At 42.4% G+C, this 21,706-nt stretch overlaps 2 protein-coding genes across 21 annotated transcripts in view; one reads left to right on the forward strand and one right to left on the reverse strand.

The window, feature by feature from the left end:
• Positions 1 to 3,087, reverse strand: part of CCDC148 (coiled-coil domain containing 148) — a gene marked incomplete at its 5' end in the record, with an annotated part of 108,540 nt that extends 105,453 nt beyond the window's left edge. Inside the window, one exon of one of the 6 annotated variants that reach the window (XM_083707794.1) lies at positions 2,874 to 3,087. In XM_083707794.1, the coding sequence (XP_083563920.1) occupies positions 2,874 to 3,072 (199 nt within the window). Of the gene's footprint in view, positions 1 to 1,592; positions 1,649 to 2,114; positions 2,490 to 2,873 lie in introns of those variants that run through there. The other 5 variants (XM_083707793.1, XM_083707791.1, XM_083707792.1 and 2 more) reach the window with 5 other exon arrangements.
• PKP4 (plakophilin 4) overlaps positions 2,305 to 21,706 on the forward strand; it is a 96,466-nt gene continuing 77,064 nt past the window's right edge. For 4 of the 15 annotated variants that reach the window (XM_083705172.1, XM_083705181.1, XM_083705183.1 and 1 more), the window contains exon 1: positions 2,305 to 2,605. The gene's annotated coding sequence lies outside the window, so the exon portion shown is untranslated. Of the gene's footprint in view, positions 2,616 to 21,706 lie in introns of all 15 variants that reach the window. The other 11 variants (XM_083705185.1, XM_083705174.1, XM_083705176.1 and 8 more) reach the window with 7 other exon arrangements.

Raw genomic sequence — 21,706 nt, forward strand, 5'->3', positions numbered from 1 at the left:
CCAACATTCCAGAAATGAGAAGCGGGACGTTATTGTATACTTGTAACACACCCTATTCTGACCCAAGCTCTCCTCCCTACTGCACATTGCTGAAGGCTCTTTCTTGTCTCCTGCATTTCTGTTTTTAAAGCTTGTGAATGTTTAATGTTTAATCTCACAATGGATGTGGTTCTATGTAGTATAGCATAGCTGTACCTCAATCACAACTAGCAACAGCTAGCATCTCAACAGGATTGAAGGGAAGAATCATTAAGAGGATTGAAAGAAAGCAGTACACTGGCATTTTGTATTTAGACAATCAAGAAAGAATCAGCATTGCTGCAGTCTGGAGGCAATCATATGATTTAAAAACAAAGAGGATGTTATATGAGAATAATAACTGCTCTATAACAACTACTAAATATTTTGGGAAGTTGTTTGTTCACGATACAGACATTTCTTAAGATAGATAACTATGTTTTACACGATGGTTCTTGAGTTCAAGGAGCAGATTTTAGTCTATGTTTTTATACAAATGGATGTCATTTTGAATCAAGATAGCAGACTGAAGCTTTTAAAACTGCACTGATTTTTTTATTTCTTTGAATTCTCGAGAAACACTGGGTATGAAGCTGTAGTATTATCCTAGACTCCCCTGTTTGGTCAACATGGCCTCAAAGGGAACAGAAGCTATGTCAGTTGTGGTGGAGTGTCGTAATTCCCCTCCCACTGGAGTCAAGGAGAAGGAAAATGAAAAAACTTGCCACCCTGCCCCACTGTCACCACAACTATGAAGGCGGTGGTTTCTTCACCATGCAATATTCTGCACCACCAATATTGGTTCTACACCCTACTCACTTATTAGCTTTAGAGATGAGAAGATGGTAACTGTAAAAAAAGCATTTCCTCAACTGTATGAATAGGTAAAGGGACCCCTGACCATTAGGTCCAGTCATGACCGACTCTGGGGTTGCTCATCTCACTCTATAGGCCGAGGGAGCTGGCATTTGTCTGCAGACAGCTTCCGGGTCATGTGGCCAGCATGACTAAGCCGCTTCTGGCGAACAAGAGCAGCACATGGAAACGCCGTTTACCTTCCTGCCGGAGCGGTACCTATTTATCTACTTGCACTTTGACGCGCTTTCGAACTGCTAGGTTGGCAGGAGCAGGGACCGAGCAACGGGAGCTCACCCCGTCGCGGGGATTTGAACCGCCGACCTTCTGATCGGTAAGTCCTAGGCTCTGTGGTTTAACCCACAGTGCCACCCGCGTCCCTACTGTATGAATACATTAACATTAACATTATTTAATGGCATTCCCAAAACCTCCACCACAACCCCACCACAAATAAAATAAAGACAGCAATTAATCAGGAACAGGAAACACAATAGGAACTGTCTCAAGCAATAGGCACAATATGATGTTGGAATTTTACATAACAAACATTCTTTGTATTATCTCCTCTGGAATAGCTACCCACCCTTTGGTTCCATAGCCATAGAGAAGAACCTCTGCTTCACTTAGAAATATACCGGTAAATGGAGAAGCCCGAGTTTGGAATGGGAAATCCACCATTTTACCACAAGAGTGAAAAAGAGTACCCAATGTGACACCTGATTACAAGTTCAGTATCCGAAGCAAGCACCCCCTCCATTCCGATTAAAAAGCAGCCATGCAAAGGTCACGCAGACAGTTATGGGGAAAGTCCAGAAAATGAAATTTAATTACCACCTTCCTTGTCCCCCATCCCCTTCCCCCCACTCATCCGGCATGCATTGCAAGGGGTTGCCCTAGATGATCCTTGGGGTCCCTACAGTTCTAACAATCGTTCTTTTTTTTAAATAAAAAAAAAAACCACTGAAAAGGTGGAGCCTTTTCTGGCGGGAAATGAGGAACCCACACGTGCGTGAGCTTGCGCGCCCGCGCAGAAAGAACAGCGCAAAGGTTGCCATCCTATAATCATGCGCTGCGTCTTGAGGGCGATCCCCACAGTCACCAGTGGCCACAGGATCCGCCTGCGCGTTTACTTCTTCCAGTTTTTATTATATTTTTATCACGGCTATCCTTCCCTTCCTGTTACCACATAACAATTCCATTTCCACGACCACCACCCCGGGAAGTCCCAAGAGTTATACACACCCAACGGCCGCCCCCCCCCCCTGCAAAACGCCCGCCTGGCCTGAAGGAACCGCAGCCTCCCCTTCTTCCACTCCGCCGGGTCTCCTCACAGCATCAGTAACCTTAGCAACCTCAGGCCTCCCCTCCATTGGCCGGTTTGACGCGAGCCGGCGGCCAATGGCGACCCCTCCCGAGGCTGGCTGCTCCAATCGGGGCGAGGCGCAGGGCAGGGCGCCTTGTTGACGTCTAGCTCCGAGAAGGGAGGAGGAGAAGCGAAGGGGCGGGAAGAAGCGGGAGCAGAGATCCTGCGAGGAGGGAGGAGGAGGAGGAGGAAGAGGAGGAGGAGGACTCCTCTGTGCTGCTCGGCGGTGGCACATTAGCAGCACGATCATGGACACCCCGGGGTAGGGGCCCTTCCCGGCGGGGTGGCTGCGGCCCCTCCGCGCAAGCCGAGACCCAGCGCCGGCGGGGCGCCCCCTCCCAGCCCAGCCCGCTCCGTCTGAACGCGGTGAGTGGAGGTATCTCAGCCGCTCTGTCTCCGAGGGAAGGAGGGAGGGAGGCAAGGCAGCTCAGCACCCAGCGCTGCGGCGGGTGCAGGAAAAGAGGGGCACAGAAAGGAGCAACCTGTGTTGGGGGGGGGGGGAATCTTCCTGGGTTGGATGAAGGGAGCGAGGAAGGAAATCTTCACTCCCCCGGACCTCTCCCCCAGCCACCTTCCCCTTGTTCTTCTTATGCTTCTTTCAAAACTCTCCCTCCTTCGCCAATTCCTGACTTACCTGCTTCCTCTCCAGCCTGCCTGAGCTCAGATCTCCTGCTCGAAAATGGTTTTTTGCTCTGCTCTTTTTTTGCCTCCTGCTCGCCTCTCCCTTCCCATCTTACTCTGTTCCCTTTACGAATATCTGCTTTTTGTTTTTGTTTTTTATTCCCCCCCAGCACCCCCTCTCTCACACACACACCAGATTTGCCAAGCTCCATAATTAGTCCCTCCCTTGGTAAAAATGTGTTTCCTCTGCTTTGTTTGGCTCTGCTTAAACTGCCTATCCCTTCCTTGCTTATTCAGCCCCTTTAATGTCCTTAAAAACATCGCTGCTGCTCAGTTTTTCTCCTTTCCTTCATCGCCTCCTCCAAAGATCCACTCATTTACCCTCTAAGTAACCTTTCCCGTTGGTTCTCATCCTTTCCCTCTAAACACCTCTGCCCTGCTTGTGGCTCCATCCTAAAACATGAGTCTTTCGATTACTCTTCCCTCCTCCTGTCCCCAGAGTGTCCTTTTCTTTCTTCCCATCAGTTTCCCTTCCTGCTCAACCGACTCCACCTAAATACCCTGCTTTCTCATGTTAACAACTTCCCTTATGGAAATTCCTTCCTCTTTATTACTGATCTCCTTTGCCCTTCCTTGCATAATTAGGCTTCCCATGAATCTACCTTTCTGTATGATTTCACATTAATATCTACCTATCCCCATCAAGTGTCTTTTGCTTAATCTCAGTTTTACCCCTTTGCCCTGAGAATGTTTTTCCCCTCCAGTATCACAAAATATCCCCTAAAAGCACTCTCAATACATTCTTATTCCCTTTTCTTAACCTCATTTCTTGCTTTCTAAACCTTTGCATTTCCCTCATTAATAGACGATCATTTCCTTAAATAGCTTCCCTTTTTAGTTCTGGCCTCTTCTCAGAGTGAACGTCCTCTGGTTCCTATAAAGCTTTTTATACTCTTATTTTACAAGTAATACTGCTTTTCAGTATTTCCCCCCTCCCCTGTACTTTTTCATTCACTGAGCCCCAGTAAAACCCCACGCCCTTGTCTGCCTGAGTATAAGCCCCTTCAATCCTCCCCTGCCTTTTGCATGTCCTTTAAACCCTTACAATTCCCTGCCCATTCCCTCATCTTTGCTGGATTTCCCCATGTTCTCTTGGTATAAATTTATTCCTGCTTCTTCAGCCTCTTGTCTTTAAAAGCGGGGAGGGACAACAACGTCCTATCCCCTTCCTCTTGTTTCCCTGGTTAACCAGCTGCTTCCACACACACACCCCCCCTTTCTCTTCCTGGCCCTCTAAATCCTTCCCTCTTAACCTGCAGTCTCCCCTCACTCGACCTCGCCCCCATCTTGTATTTTCTCCCATTTGCTTGTTAGAGCCACATGCAACCAGGCTCGAGTACGAAGCCAGAAAATGTCTGTGGCTCTCGTGCTTTCTCTTTCTCTCTCTTTCTCTTTGCCATGGGTTTCCTCAGTAGGGGACCCCCAACTACTGTCCCTCTGCAGTCACCCTGTAGGGAGAGAGAAGGAGGGGGCAGCAGCGGCAGTGACTGCTTGGTTTTGGCTGCATGTTTGAGGAGTGCGACAGACGGTGGTGGTGTGTGGACGGAAGCTGCTGGCGCTCTGGGCGAATGAGAAGGCAGGTGTGTGCCTGTGTGTGGGAGGGGGACACGTTGTTTGTTCCTGGAGCTTTTAGATAGTGCAGGAATGCATGGAATGCCTCGGAAGCCCGCTGCAACAGATCGCTTCTTGCCCAGCTCTCTGAACAGCCAAAGGTCACTGGACCATCTCTTGAACAGCAAAAGGGAAAAAGCCCGTTCCTGCCGCCTTGCTGCAGAGAGAGAAGAAGCAGTAGCCGTGCTGCATGCTTTGAGCATGGCATTACACAGGATCAGAGTCTAGTCAGATTCCTCCCCTTGAAGGCTACTTTTGATGGCCCTTCTAATGACTGTTGGTTTGACCTATCCCCGTCGAGCAAGGCAAGGGCTTGCCTTACCCCCTCTCTTTCAAACGTATTTTGTGCCAAGTTATGATTCAGACGTCATTCAGTTCAGTACTGTAGCATTTTGGTACATGACTCAAAGCAGAGCTATGGAAACTGAGGGAAGCCCTGCAGAAAACCGGCTGAGGACCAGAGAAAAAAATGTATTAAAGCTGTGTGGCATTATAGGAAGAGTTTTACAACATATTCCACCCCCACTCCCCATTATATTCAGTACATGAAACTATAATCTAGAGATGTTTTCATATGGAGCATTAGAGGGATAACTGTTTCTTATCAATAGTGAGCTTCATGTACACCCCTATAATGCCAATCAGATTAAAGAACAGAGAGGCAAGTGTTTTACTAGAGATGGGGCAGAGAGGACTGTCTGGTACTGTTAAATTACTGGGCGTGTCAATTACCATTTGGAACAACACAGAATGGCAGCAGGGCATAACAATTGCCAGCATGTCTTTCCCCAGATTTATGTCTCGTAGTACCATGTATTAGGTCTATTCATCTATTGAAGCTGCCAAAACCGCTTAACTTGATATTTGTGAGGAGGGGGCTTGGAGTGGGGTGGGGGTGGGGAAGGGAGACAAAACAACATGTGGAAAAGTTTGGGGCACAATGGTTGAGCCATAGGTAAAAGGGAATAATGTACGTGTCTGAACACGATCTAAAAGTAGTTGTTTTCTGTTTCTTTTTTTTCCCTCTGCCAGATGAAAGGAAATAATTACCATCCTTAGGTTAAGAAGAAATTGTAGTGGTAGCTGCCAAAGCAAGTCCCAGAGCATTTCGCATAGTTGGCTGTTCTGACATGTTTGGGGCAGTTATTCAAAATAAGAGATGGTGGCTTGGCTATTACTTTTAATTGAAAGGTGCCTGCACAAGAGCATTTTAAAAACTGTAATATACCTTGCTTCAAAACAGATATTGCTGTTGCCCTGATGAAATGCTTTATATTCAAAGGCGTCTGCCGTCTTGTATGCTGAATGCTATTTTATGAGTGATGATGTGTGCTTTTTTTAACTGTAAAACATACTTTTGAGTTTCAGTGAAATTTAAAACACGCACACACATCCCTAATGTATTTATTGTAAGCAGTATCCTGTGCATCCTTGACTGTCACTGTCCCCACTACTGTTAAATACAGCAATGTATACAGTCAAAACTGGAGTGCTCTTGGGAGAGTCCTAGGCACCTAATGCTTTATACGTTTTGCATCTACATTGTGCTTCTGAAGGATTGCTTGAACTACCATGTTTGGATGGAGTTTTGTAATCGTTACATAGAATTATTGTGAACCAAATGACTTATCAGACAGCACAGTTTTCCTTTCTGAGTAAAGGAAGCTGGGTGATATTAAAATAGGATAAAATGCATTTTGAAGATTTCTTATGCAACAGTAAATACCAGTATACTTAGGCACTGTAACCGCTTGATAAATACCTATATTCGTATACCTAACTCACTCTCAAATGATATTGGCTCCTCTGAACTTCCTTTACTCATTCTCTGGTGCTTCAGCCGTTTCAGAGCCAGCAAATTTCAAGCTCCCTCCCAAACTTGCTCATCTGCAACCATTCCTAGAATCATCAGAACCCGCTATGTCTCCACCCATTCTCACTGTCTGATTTTGGCACTAGAGTAGCCTCAAATTCTTTCCCCCACCCCTTCCACCTCAGTGCTTTGGTGACACCAGCTGTTTTCTCACAACTACAAGCTTTACCTTTTTCTAGATATTACTCCTTTTGCCACCAACCTATTTCACAGCTATAGAGGATATTTCACCAGGGTGTTTCATTTTAAGTGGCAATCTCTCTCTTTTGTTTAGGTACTGTGTTTCAGATAATAAAGTGAATTCCTGATCTCATGACATATGAAGTATAGCATCTCCTCAAGAATGATTGAATGAAGTGATTTCATATTGTAAGAGCAATCCAATAAGATATTTTCTGCACTGAGAGGTGAAACACATTCTGAGGGAATTGCTGTAGAAGTCTGTGGTGTGAGAAGCCAGTCTCTTTATTTTAAATGTCTTAATTATCATAATAGATCTTCATACTTATAGGCTTAATAAACCCAATAGCCATCACTAAGGTTTTTTGTCCTGCCAGGATATCCTTGTTCGCATATTCTGAGTGTAGTGCAACCAGCCATTGAATCAAAGGGCAAAAGTGTTCATGGCATGGAGGGGCAGGCGGTGGGGGGGGGAGTGCGGAGACTGGAAAGGACAAAACAGAATATTATCTTTTGTTTGACCTACTTCTCTTTTGTTTGACCTCTTGCCAGTATTACAGAACTTTTAAAAAGATAACTGTGCTACCTGGATTATTTGTAATGCAGTAAGCCTGCGATTTATGCACATTTACCTGTGTGCATTCAGCTTTATGCACTTGGCAAGAAATATATATATATATTGAAAAAGGACAGGCATCTGGGAAAAAAGACTTTGGCAGTCCTACCTGCCATTGAACTCAATGTGCTTTAGCTTTAGGTGCAATTCCTGGAACGTAACCCCTGTAAATTGCGGGATTGCTGTATTGATTTTTTTAAGATTATATATACTGAAATAACCGCTGTGCCATTTTTTTTTTTTAAAAGGGTACATTTTCATATGCAGACAAGTTGACCCAATGCATTTTTACTAGGTGGTCTAATGCAAGGATAGGGATTCTTACCCATCTCTGCAGAATCTTGACCTCATTTTCAGCCTCTCAGAAAAAATAAGGCAAATCTTGTCAATAGCTAGATTTGCCCTACATAATACATTTGTAGACTTGTTGCTCAAGAATGGCCTTTCTGGAGGTACATGCAGTGACGGCTGTTCCTTCAAGACTCTGAGGGATATGATCTACACCTCCAGTTTGGACACTTGGCAACAGGTTGCAATAGCTTCCCAAGAACAGTTGTGATGTGGCTAATTACTTCAAACCATTATTAGTAATAAATAAATGTTTATGGCCCTTTCCAGCATATTTGTGGAACTATCTAAGGCCTGCCCAAAAACCATGAAAGGTGGAAGTGGGGATGGGAGAAGATCTGGATTATTTCTCTGGCTTCAGAGGCACAGAATAGATTCATGCCAGTGTTTCTAGCCCGGTGCAGGCAGCCACAGTATAATGAACATTCCATTCCTGGGAGCTAAGAGCCAAGGAGTGGGCTGTTTCCACTGAATTTGGTGAGGAATAAGGATGGATGGGGCAGAGGGAGACAGAAATGGAACAAAAATAGAGGATAAAGAAATGGGAGGAAACCAGTAACATCTAAGGGTACAGAAAAATATGTACTGGTGCAGAGAGGGAAAGGGGATAAAATTGGATATTGATAGACTTATAGGGTGGTGAAAGAAGAAAAAAATAAGTGAGAGTTGGTACATTCAGATAAATCTATGGAATGGGGAAATGGATACAGAGGGAAAAGGAGATATTAGCTTGAGAAGTGGGGATGCAGAGGCACCAGAGAAATGGGGGGGGGGGTATGCAGAGATCTTTAAGTAAGCCCTGGACTTTGGTTTGTGATAACTTGTGTTACTTTACAAACTGAGACACCACCCCCACCCCCCCGATTAGTGTGTCCTCCTTACATGCTGGTGTGTGGCGTGTAATGGACCAAAACTATGCATAAATTAATTTTTAAATCTTGGTTCTTGGCAGGGCAGTTTTTTTCAGAAGCAGTTAAAAAGCCAGCCACTGACAAGAGCTTCTCCTTCTGAACTGCATTAATAATATTTATGATTAATAATAATCAATTATTAATAGCATTTTCTATTCAGGGATTGCCTCAGCCAAAATTCTGCACAAGGAGTACTGTTTTCAGTCATTTGAGGCCCTTGGCACGTGCTTGGTTTGTCCGTCAGCAAATGCAGTAGCCAGCAGAGGATGGGGACAACAGAAATGAGGGTGCACAGATACCTGGGGTAATACAGGAATATTGCTATGGAAAAAGAGTAGGTTGCTGAGAAATGGGGCTTTAAGGAACCCTCTAGGTCAGCCTTTCTCAACCGTGGGTCCCCAGATGTTGTTGAACTACAACTCCCATCATTGCTGACCATTGGCCCTGCTAGCTAGGAATGATGGAAGTTGTAGGCCCAAAACATCTGGGGACCCAAGGTTGAGAAAGGTTGCTCTAGGTAGACAACAGTAAAAAAAAACTGGTTGCTGAGCGTGGGGACACAGAACTGGTGGTGAGAGAGAGCATGGAAAGGAGGGTGAGTTCTTCGCTCTTCAGAGAGATGTGCAGCTGTGTAAAGAAAGGAGAAAGCAGGCTGTGAGACACAGAGAAAATTAGGGTGTAAGGGAAAATAGTTTTAAGATGCTTAAGAAGCATACACGTTGGAATAATAGCCTATGCTTTTCAGTGGTTAATGCAGTGATACAGTCCTCTTAGCAGGGGAAATATAACTTTGCCCTGAAGGTAATATGAATTGTGTACTTCTGTACCAGAGGGATGTTCTAAGGCAGCTATGTTGACAGTGTTAAATTCCTAATGTCTTTTAAAAATAATTACGTCTTTTGAGGACTGTGTATAACACATACATACCACTTTGTTACAATGGAAAGCTTTAGCCACTTAACACAGGGTAAGGAACTTGTGGGGGCCCCAGAAGTTACTGAACTTCAGCTCCCATCATCCCTGAACATTGGCCCTAACGCCTGGTGATGATGGCAGCTGTACCCTCCAGATGGTTTAGCCTACTAGCTTGGGGAAGATTGGTCTAGATCCTGACCAAGAAATGGTCATTTGTGACTGTACCATTGTGGCATGGCAGCCCTAAGGGAAAAATAGGTCAAGAATATGTTTGTTATTCCAGATATTGGCTTGAACTGACCAGCCAATTACTTGGCCACAGGTTTCTAGTCTCTTTTGGATTGTTGCCAGCAAGGTGGAATACCAAACAAGGTGGGATACCAGACAAATATGAGAATATACAGAAGGAACTGAGTATACTCAGTTCCTTCTGTATACAGTGGTACCTCAGTTGTCAGATTTAATCCATTCCAGAAGACCGTTCAACTTCTGAAACGTTTGACAACCGAGGTACCACTGTATATAAATAATGTCTGTAACTGACAATGCAGTAATATGCCTACCTCCTTAATAACTCACAAATAAGAAGGTATCGGATCGTGGCATCTGACTTCTATTTTTGACAGTGTTTTAGCTGTTGAGTTGGAAAACTCTTAACAATAGAAACAGTTACTCTAGCCAGCAAATAACCGGCAGACATTTTGGCAATTTCATAGTCCAAATTTTAACTTCTTCCTCTGGTTACACTTGAAGTTGGTTCTTATGCCATCCTGGGGGAGTGTTTGCCACTTTCATGTAGTAAATTTTCACACAGCTTCAATAATGCATGTAATAATAAGATCATTGGGAGGGGTGGAGGGGACGACTTCTCACCACAACAATGCCACTCCTCCCAAGGCTCTGTACAATTTCAGCATTACCTAATTTATTGGTGCAGCATGGGAGCTATCTTGCAGGAACAAGCATATCACTAAAGTAATGTAAGAGCCATCCCTATGTCTGCTGTCCTGTGCAGAATGTTTACATTGCAAAGACTGAAGGATCATAAATTCTAGATCAGGTATATTACTCTGATTACATAGCAAAGCATTCGTGACATTCATATATGCACTCATGTGGTTGCTGTACTATCTCAAATTTTCCTTTTTATTGGACAAATTGTGTGTATGCTCTACTGAAATAAGATACCGAAGTTTAGAGTTGCATAGAAGGCTTTTTCATGTTTGACTAATAAGGGCAGATCCGATATAGTAACCCTTGTAAAATGTAGACTGAAATTGTGTTTACATATAGTTTCAATATGAGAAAGTTTGTTGGGAAACTTTTTTGGTAAATCTAACACACAAGCTTCATTGAAATAAGAGGGAAGTGGCTCAGAGTAAGTGTCAATGCCAAGTTCAGTACCCCCTTTTTCAGCAATTGGTCCCATTGCCACTGAAATGATCTTCCTTCCAGTCCCAGCTGAAAATTAGAATTTGCATTCTGCTGCTAGGAATGTTTTGTAGCCATCAGTAGAACTTCTTTTGTTCTCCTCTCCTCTGAATACATAGGGGTTGTGTAGGGGTTAATCCAAAGCTTAAAGTAAATGTCTATGCGCATGCACACGCACATATAGTAATGAAATAATACTTGTATGGATTAGCTGCATAGTATCTTCTTAAAATATCAAGTAACTTTCCCTCTAAAATTTAAGTGATTTCCTCAGAAAAGCTTTGACAACTTTGAATACTATATGTGGCCCAAACTGCAGAAGAACCAAGAGATCTAGATCACTGGACATTGTAATTTCCTTTTTTACAGCAGACTGGGGTGCATGGATCTGATTTTGGTGATGAGAGCAATGGTACTGAGGGATGAGTATTTAACCCTGCTCTGTTTTCCCCTGCACAGGGTTAGCAGTTTCAGGGTAGGAGAAACCCTATGAGCAGAAGGGTTTAGAAACCTCCTTAGTGCTGCTGCTTTGAGCAGAACCAGAAACTCCCACAGTTACAAAGTAAAATTGCCATTCGGTTCCATCACTGATTTCCTGTATCTTACGAAATTTAGCCATAACAATCCAATTGATTATAATTAGGTTTCAAGTAAATAAGAGTGTGACTTCAGCCTTGCTATCTTGGTACAGGTTATGAATGTGTAATGAACTTTTATGAGCATCTCTGTGGAATGACTTTTCTGAAATTAAAGAAGAATGTACAGTGGTACCTCGGGTTACATACGCTTCAGGTTACAGACTCCGCTAACCCAGAAATAGTACCTCGGGTTAAGAACTTTGCTTCAGGATGAGAACAGAAATCGTGCTCCGGTTTCACAGCAGCAGCAGGAGGCCCCATTAGCTAAAGTGGTGCTTCAGGTTAAGAACAGTTTCAGGTTAAGAACAGACCTCCGGAACTAATTAAGTACTTAACCTGAGGTACCATTGTATTTTGTCAATCCAGTTTTAGGAAAAGCTTTGGGTTTTTTTCAGGTTAGAGTTCTGTTTGTTGTTCTTGGAGCAAATACATTTTCCTAGGTTTATTGATTTAGTAAGAAGTTGTTTTCAGATCAAAATATAGAATTCTGCCTGTAGCCAAATTTGGTTAAGCTGACTACAAGTTGAAGAATCTCTTTTTATCTAATTCAGCCAAATTTGACTTAAGTGAAAAATGGTTCTGCATCAGTGGTAATATCCTAGGATCACACCGTCTTTGTTGGGCAGCACACTCTGGTCTGGTTGACAGAACAGTTCAATAGTAAAAGGAAAGGAGAAATAAAATTTGCCAGCCATAAGTGTTGCCAATGGCATACTCTGGGTCAGTCAAGAAATTCACCATGGGGCTTTGCCAGACTAGCATCTCTAATCTCTTAACCGTGGTTAAATTACTGGGCAGAGGGCACAAGACCATATACTTCCACAACTGCCAATCTCCTTTCTGATGTGAATTTCCTATGCCATTTTAACCATGGTTAAGCATGACACAAGTAGTTAAAACTAACTTGGGTTCCCTCTTAACCCAACCCTGGTTTTTAGCCATGGTTAAGATAAAATCCAAAGTAGTGTTAACTACTGTTGCCATGCTTAGCTTTTGTTGACATTGGTGTTAATATCAACCTAGAAATTAGTTAGAACTTAGAACCTGCAGAAGACTTGTGCCATGTAGGAGAGAAACTTGCTTATAATGTCTTAACTGTAGGTAAAACTCACATGTTACATCTGCACAAGCTGTATTTCTCAAAAGACTTCTGTTTGAGGTCACCAAGGATTTTCTTGTTTATTGAACTCTCCAAAAGAATGACAGTGCTACAGTACTTATCCCTAACAGTCTAGAACACTTTGCATTTTCATATATGTTCTCTGCAATAATTAATCAATTCCTGCTTTCTTTGTTCAAAAAAGGCAGCAGTTCTTTGAGAGGCTGGTAGTATTTGTCCAGATGTCAAGTGAAAAAAGCTGTGAGTGAAGCAGTTGACCTTCTGCCTCCACCTCTATGCTCATGCATTAACTAACATTTAAGCGTTGTGCTTGACATAAACACTGAATCTAGCTCAACTGCCTTCCCAAACTGAGCCTCACATAAGAAAATGCTCTAAATGCTCTAACCAAGAAGTGGCCTGATTGGCACTGGCTCCTAGCTTTTCCTCAGTTTTTAATATGCATATAACTTTGATGGCTGTGCAAGTTGACAACCTCAGGATAATACTGATAATATGAAAGACTTAAAGTGCTAGGAAACACTTTCTGGACTGCATGTATGCTTTGAGTCTTTTGCAGACAGCATATTGCAGACTTTCTAAATATGACTTCAGAACGGTGTTAGAAAGTCAGATATATAAGCTAGGGGCCAAATGGCTCCTTAAACCAAGGTTGCAGTTGACAAAACGGAATGCGTAATTGCCATTTTGGGGCAAGATGGGTCTAAAGTCTTATTTTTCAAATGATGGAATGACTGTGATTGATTATCGGTTAAACCTCTGGCTAGTTCAGATGACAACCTTGAGCTAGGTTAAGAATGTTGGGAACTTAAAGAAGAAAAGTCTCTTGATCCAGGGAAAGTCCACAAATACAGTGGCCTATTCCTGCTTCTTTTTCTTAATGGTGAACGGACCATTCATAACCTAAGAATATTCACAACTGTGAGCAGGGCAGTGCGGTAGGGCAAGTGAAGACAAGCTACAACAGTTGACTATAATGTTGTTCACTGCCCCTGCTCAGGCTGCACCAAAAAAAAAAGGGGGGTTTCCTGAAATTCATTCTGATTGTGCAGATAAAATATAACTGATATAATTCTACAGGATGTGGTATCAGTGTGTGAAAACAGTCCAGATCCAATGATCCTCAGGCATGTACCTCCAGTTGGTGAAGATATCAGACGCCATCCTGGCACCCTGGCATCTTTACATGGTCGCAAGTGGCCAATAGCCAGGTGCAAAATGTGCCCAGTGCCTGGCTAATTTTGAACACTTCTTCAGAATCAACAAGGCCTAGAAGAGCACTCGGAACAGGTTTGATGAAAGCTGAGATTCCTAGGAATGAGAGAGAGTAACCGTACACAACACTTGCGCTAGTATAGTCCTGGCTCTCAAACTTTGAGTGCTCTATGTTAGAAGACTTACTTTGACTTAAAGTTTAAGTCTCTCATTCTAAGCCTAGTGGCTTGTAAATCCCGTTACATTTCTAGGTAAATATATCAAAGTTGTATTGCAATTCTCACTGCGAGTAAGAAAACCCATTAAGAGAGCATTGGAGGTAGGTGCTTATGTTGGAAAGGACACACTTCTATGGTTGATTGGTATGAGTCCTCTTACACGTTTTCAGAAAAAGACAGAGCGTTTTAAGTTCCATTGAATCTAATAGTGCAATCTTGTGCGTGCTTGCTCAGCAGTCAGTCTCACCAAGTTGAATGGGACTTGTTATGTAGTGTTCATGGAACTGCAGCCCAAGTAGGTTCTGTCTGTAAATGTATCTTATAAAACTAATAATGCCACTTCAGAGCATTATTGAAGATAGGAACTAAGTATAAGCTCTCTACAATAAGTCTTCCTAGCAGTCATGTTCCCTATAACTGCTTTCATTAGACTTTTTGTTTTCTTTATTACATATGTTCATCTTTTTAGATAATTAAGATTCTTTGGATTAGAATTCTTATGTGGGCTCTGTTTCATACGGAGATTTTGTTTGTACTTAACCTGTATAGATGTGATGCTTAGTAACGGATTTTGCAGTTCTGCTGCTGTATTTAGAGAGAGACTGGTTGCTTAGTTACCTTTTTTCTTATGTGGAAAGCCGCCCAACAACAAAAATATAGATTCGGTTAAAACTGTAAGTACTCAGTATTTATCTGTATCACAAAAGTACCCTGAGATATCACATGTATTTTTCTAGCACCAGGTATTAGCTAGGCTTGTATTAAATGGCAGTCTTGTATTGCAATTAAAAAGGCAAGTATTAGCTGATTGTGGAGAGAGGATACCAATATCTGTGAGGGTAAGAGTGCCACAGATAGAATGAAACATTTCAAAGGTGATTAAAAAAAGCTTGTGAAATGCTTCATTTTGGCTACCTAGTTGCCAGCAATATAGATGTTACAGATCCAATAGAGCCCATCTATTTGCCAGTTCAGGGAGTATGAGTGGTGGTCTCTTCCAACTCTATGATTCTATTATTTTATGAATATAAGCCAATAGTCATTTATCAGTCTAGATTATGTCCTGTATTTGAGCTTTTAATTTTATTGTGTTAAGAGTTTGAATAGCTATTTCAAATCAGAGCATTCCACTCCTGTGATTTAGTGTGTTGTGTGAATTATCTTTTGCATTGTTACCATGATATGAAACGTGCCAGACTGGATGACTGGATTTTATTAGCAGAATTTCCACATTGAGCTGTAACAAAACTATACTACCATTGAAGGTGTGGCTAAAAGAGCATACAGTGGTACCTCGGGTTAAGTACTTACCGTATTTTTCGCTCTATAACACGCACCTGACCATAACACGCACTTCGTTTTTAGAGGAGGAAAACAAGGGAAAAAACATTCTGAATGAAACAGTGGATGTATCATTTTTGTGCTTCATGCTGTGGTCACAGACATGTGATCTGATGGTGAATTTGGGGTGACCCAATGCAAAAATCCTGAGAATCCCTGTGCATCCATGGTTTGTAACCACGTTTTTGCACCATTGCAGCCCCAGGCAACAGTGGGTGTGTGATTTTTGGGGGGCAGGCTGTAGCCATGGACATGCTATGTGATCTGATGGGGAATTTGGGGTGACCTAATGCAAAGATCCTGAGGATCCATGTAGATCCATGCTTTTTAACCACTTTTTGCACCATTGCAGCCCCAGGCAACAGTGGGTGCGTGATTTTGGGGGGGCAGGCTGTAGCCATGGACATGCTGTGTGCTCTGATGGTGAATTTGGGCTGACCCAATGCAAAGATCCTGAGGATCCATGTGGATCCATGCTTTTTAACCACGTTTTTGCACCATTGCAGCCCCAGGCAACAGTGGGTGCGTGATTTTTGGGGGGCAGGCTGTAGCCATGGACATGCTATGTGATCTTATGGTGAATTTGGGGTGACCCAATGCAAAGATCCTGAGGATCCATGTGGATCCATGCTTTTTAACCACATTTTAAGTGGGAAGGGAAGGAAAAACACAGAACGGACAAGGAGCACGAGAGGGGTGTGCAGAGAAGCAGCTGGCTAAGAATGCAGGAGAGGGGTATAACGGGAGGGAGGAAAGGAAGGCAAAAGTTTTCCCTCACCTACCCACCCAAGCCAGCCGGCTCGCACGCTCTCTCTCTCTCTCTCCCTCCTGCATGTTTTCCCCTCTGCATGTCTGGAGGGGAGGGGCTTTCCCTGCTCTTTGTTCCGTTTGAGCAAACACAGCAAGGAAACAGAGGTGGGTGGGCAGTAAGACCCTGAGGCAGAATGCAGGAAAGCAGCCACTTCCTGTTTTCAGCTTTCCCTTCTAGGAGACGCGCGATTTTTGCCTGCTTTTTTTTTGCCTCCCCTCGCACCATATGGCTCCAGGGAACACACATTCACTCTATAACACGCACAGACATTTCCCCTTCCTTTTTAGAAGAAAAAATCTGCGTGTTATAGAAGGAAAAATACGGTAATTTGTTCCGGAGGTCCGTTCTTAACCTGAAACTGTTCTTAACCTGAAGCACCACTTTAGTTAATGGGGCCTCCTGCTGCCGCCGTGCCGCTGGAGTACAATTTCTGTTCTCACCCTGAAGCACTATTTCTGGGTTAGCAGAGTCTGTAACCTGAAGTGTATGTAACCTGAGGTACCACTGTATTAAAATGGATTGCTTTTTGAGTATTTTTACATGATAGCTTCTAAAATGTACTTTTCCATATTTTTTACTAATATTGATTAACTTCAATAAATAAATTGCAAATCTTGAATAATGTGTGCTTCAGTTCCATAAATCAGGAGCTGCCAACCTGTGGTCCACGAAGGCCTTCATTGGTACCTTATTTTAAGCCTCTCCCCCTCCTAGAAGGAAGGGTACAAAAGAAAATGTGCTGGTACCCTTCTAAGCAATTTCTGTTGGAGCCTTCTACCAGTGTTTTTAGTCCATGAATGAAGCCAGAGTTGTGATTGATGAGTGGAGGGAGTTTTTTGGACACTAGGCGAGAGGAATCCTCAGGGTTCTGAAATCTGCTATTTTGTCCTCCTTTTCCTTCCTGAATCTTATTTGCTACTCCTTGGAATCTCTGTAGTTTGTCCTTCCTTTTCCTTAACCCTTTTCTTCTGTGGTAGGCTCATCTGAGATCAGGCAGTTACTAGAATTCACAGAAAATAATTCTGGGCAGATGTTAAAGAATTCCCCACAAGGGGCAAATATCAAAACTTTGCAAAGAGGCATGTCTCCTGATGTTCAGGAGCTAAAGATCAGGCAGTCATTAGGAATTCAGTGTCTAGTTAACTTGCAGTACAATAGTATATTTGTCTACTCAGAAGTAAGTCCCTGTGTTTAATGGGTCTTACTCCCAAGAGGCTGGGGAAACCCAGCCAGATGGGCAGGGTATAAATAATAAAATTATTGTTGTTGTTGTTATTATTATTATTACTACTACTACTACTATTACTATTATTGTTGTTGTTGTTAGTGAGTACAAGATGTCACCATAGAGTGGTATTGGGAATAAAAGGGTTGCTGGCTGTATGGCAGGCAAAAATTCAACAGAATTGCAGAAGCTTTTTCTGTTATGGAAATGCAGTTATGGGGAAAGCTTCACCATGACAGAACCCTTCTCTAATTTTGTGTTATGTCATGCCTCTTATGACAGCCATGTTGGGACTGGTGCACACAACACTCTCAAAATTAAAAATGTGCCTACTGGTCCAAAGTGGTTGATGACCCTTGCCGTACGTGGAGACCACTTTTTTAAAACAAGTTTTGTTCTCTTTTTTTGTAGAAAGCGAGTCTATATAAGTAGTCATTTTTAACCACAACAAGTGTGTCCTCGGTTTCTGCAAATCAATGCTAGTTCTATGAGCATAGACAAGCTCACCCAATAATATAATGGAAGACTAATTACTAACTTCTGTATAGGTTGAAGTTCTAGTGTTTCCCAAACTCAGTAGACCAGGCATGGCTAAACTTGCCCCCCCCACAGCTGTTTTGGGACTACAATTCCCATAATCCCTGACCACTGGTCCTGTTAGCTAGGGATGATGGGGGTTGTAGTCCCAAAACAGCTGGAGGGGCCAAGTTTGGCCATGCCTGCAGTAGACAGAACTGTCTACTGCCAACCGCTATTAAACAAAAATCTGGTTGTGTCCCCCATTCTTATGAGGGTTCACTGAGTAAAAATTTTCAAAGCATCTTTATACTATGCATAGTAAGTGTATTAATAGGAAAAAATAAGATTAAAAAGGACTATTTATTATTTAGTTCTCTGCCGAATTATCATAGAAAGAAAAGTTGCATTGTTAAACCATATTTATTCCTAAATCTTGTGTGGTGGGAATGAACCTGTTGAATTGGTCTGCAGCCCCCACTTCATCAGAGTGAATTCAGGAAGAAAGGAAGGGATGGTATTTAAGGACACATATTCCTTCCCTCTTAGATTTGATGCTAATGTTTGTTAACTTACACAGCAAGGGGCTAAATCTTCAGAGGAACAAGGATGTCCTATTTCTAAAACAGATCATAATCAATGTTCAATGAAGCACAATATATCAAACCTTGCTACCCCGCCTCCCTTGCCCAAAAGCAAACATTAGGTTGTGAATATCTTGTGTTGTACAAAAGAATTCTAATGGACAACTTAATTTTCCTTGGCTGTAAAAATGAATCTGATACTAAATTAAACCCAAACATCTTGCATGTTTTGCTTCAGTAGTTTAAGATAGAAGTTATTTTGAGTTATTCTTGAGTACCCACTAACACTTGGAAAGTATGATAAATAACACCACTCGGGTATTATAATAAATAACAGTATTAGATTTCAACTCTAGTCTGCAGTTTTAAGATCTCATGCAAGGTTTTGTGTTTTTTCCATTAATATCAAAGTGCAGACTCCTTACTTGTCTGATTGTTCTTATTGTAATAATTCTAATCATAACAGTAAAGAGAGAAAACCAAATCTTTATGCAATTATCACCAGAATTTGTTTCATATGTTGCATATTATTTTGCTCAGGCAGGTAGTAACGATAAGACTACAACAGATCACGACAAAAATTATAAATATTTTCTCCTTATTACTCCCAACAATAAGGTAGTGTGTCATGTACATTATTTCAGTATGTGGTTTTTTTTAAGTGCTCCATTTTTCACAATTGTCTACCTGTCTTCCTTCTCTGACTCTTTATTACGTTTGTGAGTCTGGTCACATGCCCCAAGTTCTCATAAGCCATTCACTCAATGGATAAAGTATTATTATTAATTCAATTCATTACCTGCTAGTTTACATTTGCTGAAAACTGCATAATGAAGCCGCCAGATACACCTCTGTGGGCAGGGTGTCCCCACTGAAAACTCTGAATGGAGTGGAACACCCAAGAGGTCTCCCTCTGCTGATCTTGGTACCCATGTTGAAGATCTGTAGGGAAGGAGGCAGTCTTTTGGGTATTTGGTGCTTAGGTTGTTTAGGGTGTTGAACACTAACACGAGCACCTTGAATTGGGCCCGGAAACAAACCGGCAAGCACTGCAGCTGTTCTAACACAAGGGTTATATAAGATCTAAATGGATCTCCAGCCAGTAATCTGGTCGCTTCATTTTAGACCAATTGAAGTTTCTGAGTCCTCTTCAAGGGCAGCTCCACATAAAGCACATACAATAATACAATCTAGAGGTTTGGATCAGCATGGAGTGCATTGGTTCTGTCCAAAGGGGGCCTTCAATGACGAACCAGCCAGAACTGCGAAAAGGTACTTGTAGCCACCTGAGCCTCTATTGACAGTATTGAATCCAGGCTGATGGCCTGCTGTTTCCAGGGGAGTACGGCCTCAACCAGAACAGGCTTTCTTCCCACCTCCTCAACATGGGAACTCGGGACACACAACATAATTAATAGCTTTCCCATCAGAAGCTTATAACCATATACAGTGGTACCTCGGGTTACATACGCTGCAGGGTACATACGCTTCAGGTTACAGACTCCGCTAACCCAGAAATTGTGCTTCAGGTTAAGAACTTTGCTTCAGGATGAGAACAGAAATCGTGCTCCGGCGGCGTGGCAGCAGCAGGAGGCCCCATTAGCTAAAGTGGTGCTTCAGGTTAAGTACAGTTTCAGGTTAAGTACGGACCTCCGGAACGAATTAAGTACTTAACCCGAGGTACCACTGTACACTGCAGTCAGTAAATGAATAATAATTTCAAATTCTCAAACAAAACTGTGTTTGACATAACGTAATTAAAAACTGGGTCATGGTGGTATCATATAATCCTATTGAGGCCAGCTAGAGTCATAGGCTATAGATCAATTGAAAAATGCATGTGCATAAAGTCCGCAGGTTTTAAATTGGTTTGCTAGTCAGCTTTTGTTTGTGGCTGACCCTTCTACCAAGTCCTGTAGCATGTGCAGAGAACTTTGTGCTACCACTGTGCAGGCCTTACACCTAGAAAAGGGTTGTGGGGCGACAACTCTTTTTTGCCTTTGCGCTAGACTTTTTGAAGAGGGTGCTAGTAGTGCCTGCCAGTGCCTAGCTAAAAAGCTAAGTGGAAAAGGATAGTTTTTACACACAAAAAGACACACTCACTGTGTTCTGTACATTTCCTGGAGGAAGTACATTTTCCTCTCCCTGAGCATGCCATTATTTGCAATTCACATAAAGCAAGTGGAACATATGTTCCAGGAAATACAGTTCTTCTTATGAGAACAAGAGATCTAATATTTTAAACAATACTTTAATATTATAAAGGGGTGGGGAAAGCTGTAGCTTTTAAAAAAGTACATTAGAGCTCAGAGGGAAAGACGTGAAAGGAAGGGAGATAGTAACTTCTATAATTTATGAACAGTCTTTTGTGCCTACACTGATAAAATTGCTACCACCTACACAAGAAGACAGGAAATCGCTGATCATATGAAAGCAGCTGTATAGTCTAGTCTTATTGTGACTAAGGCAGTAGAAATGCCCAACCTACATTCTCTTATTACATGAAAGTACAGAAATAGTTTCATCATACTATCTTCAAGACTCTCTCCTCTTTCTGATTTCTAATGGGAATATTACCATAGAACTTGCTGTCCAGCTTTCTTTCCTTTTTCTCTTCCCTCCCTTCCTTTCTCAAGTACCCATTGCTGGAAGCTTGGGGGCATAGGAAGGCATGAATAAATTTTCATGTTGTTTCTCTGAGTGTACATCACAGTGAAAACCAAGTTGGCCTAATTTCAAGATGGAGGTGGTGGCGTAGGAAGAGGCAGCATTGGACAGAAGTGACAGGGCTTGAAAAGGAAGCTGAAGAGTTCGGTAATCAATTGAAGCTGTATATATGTGGTGAGAAAGCATGTGGATTTTGGATTATCAGGACAGGGATGTTCAGTTAGGCTTCTATATGAGCTAAAGCAATTCAAGAAAGACAGAGGGCCTTCTCAGTAGTGGCGCCCAGCCTGTGGAGTGCCTTCCCATCACATGTCAAGAAGATAAATAGCTATAAAACTTTTAGAAGACATCTGAAGGCAGCCCTGTATAGGGATGTTTTAGATGTTTGATGTTTTATTATGCTTTTATATTTGTTGGAAGCCACCCAGAGTGGGTAGGGTATTATTATTATTATTGGAAATATGACTTCATAAAAAGAAACATTGTACCTTATAGCATAGTATTTGATCCTACAAAGCACAATCCTGATATTCTTCATCGTAACATCATTACTTTCACCGCTCATG

Source organism: Podarcis gaigeae (assembly GCF_964106915.1).
Source record: "Podarcis gaigeae genome assembly, chromosome: 1".
In the NCBI taxonomy this organism is placed as follows: domain Eukaryota; kingdom Metazoa; phylum Chordata; class Lepidosauria; order Squamata; family Lacertidae; genus Podarcis; species Podarcis gaigeae.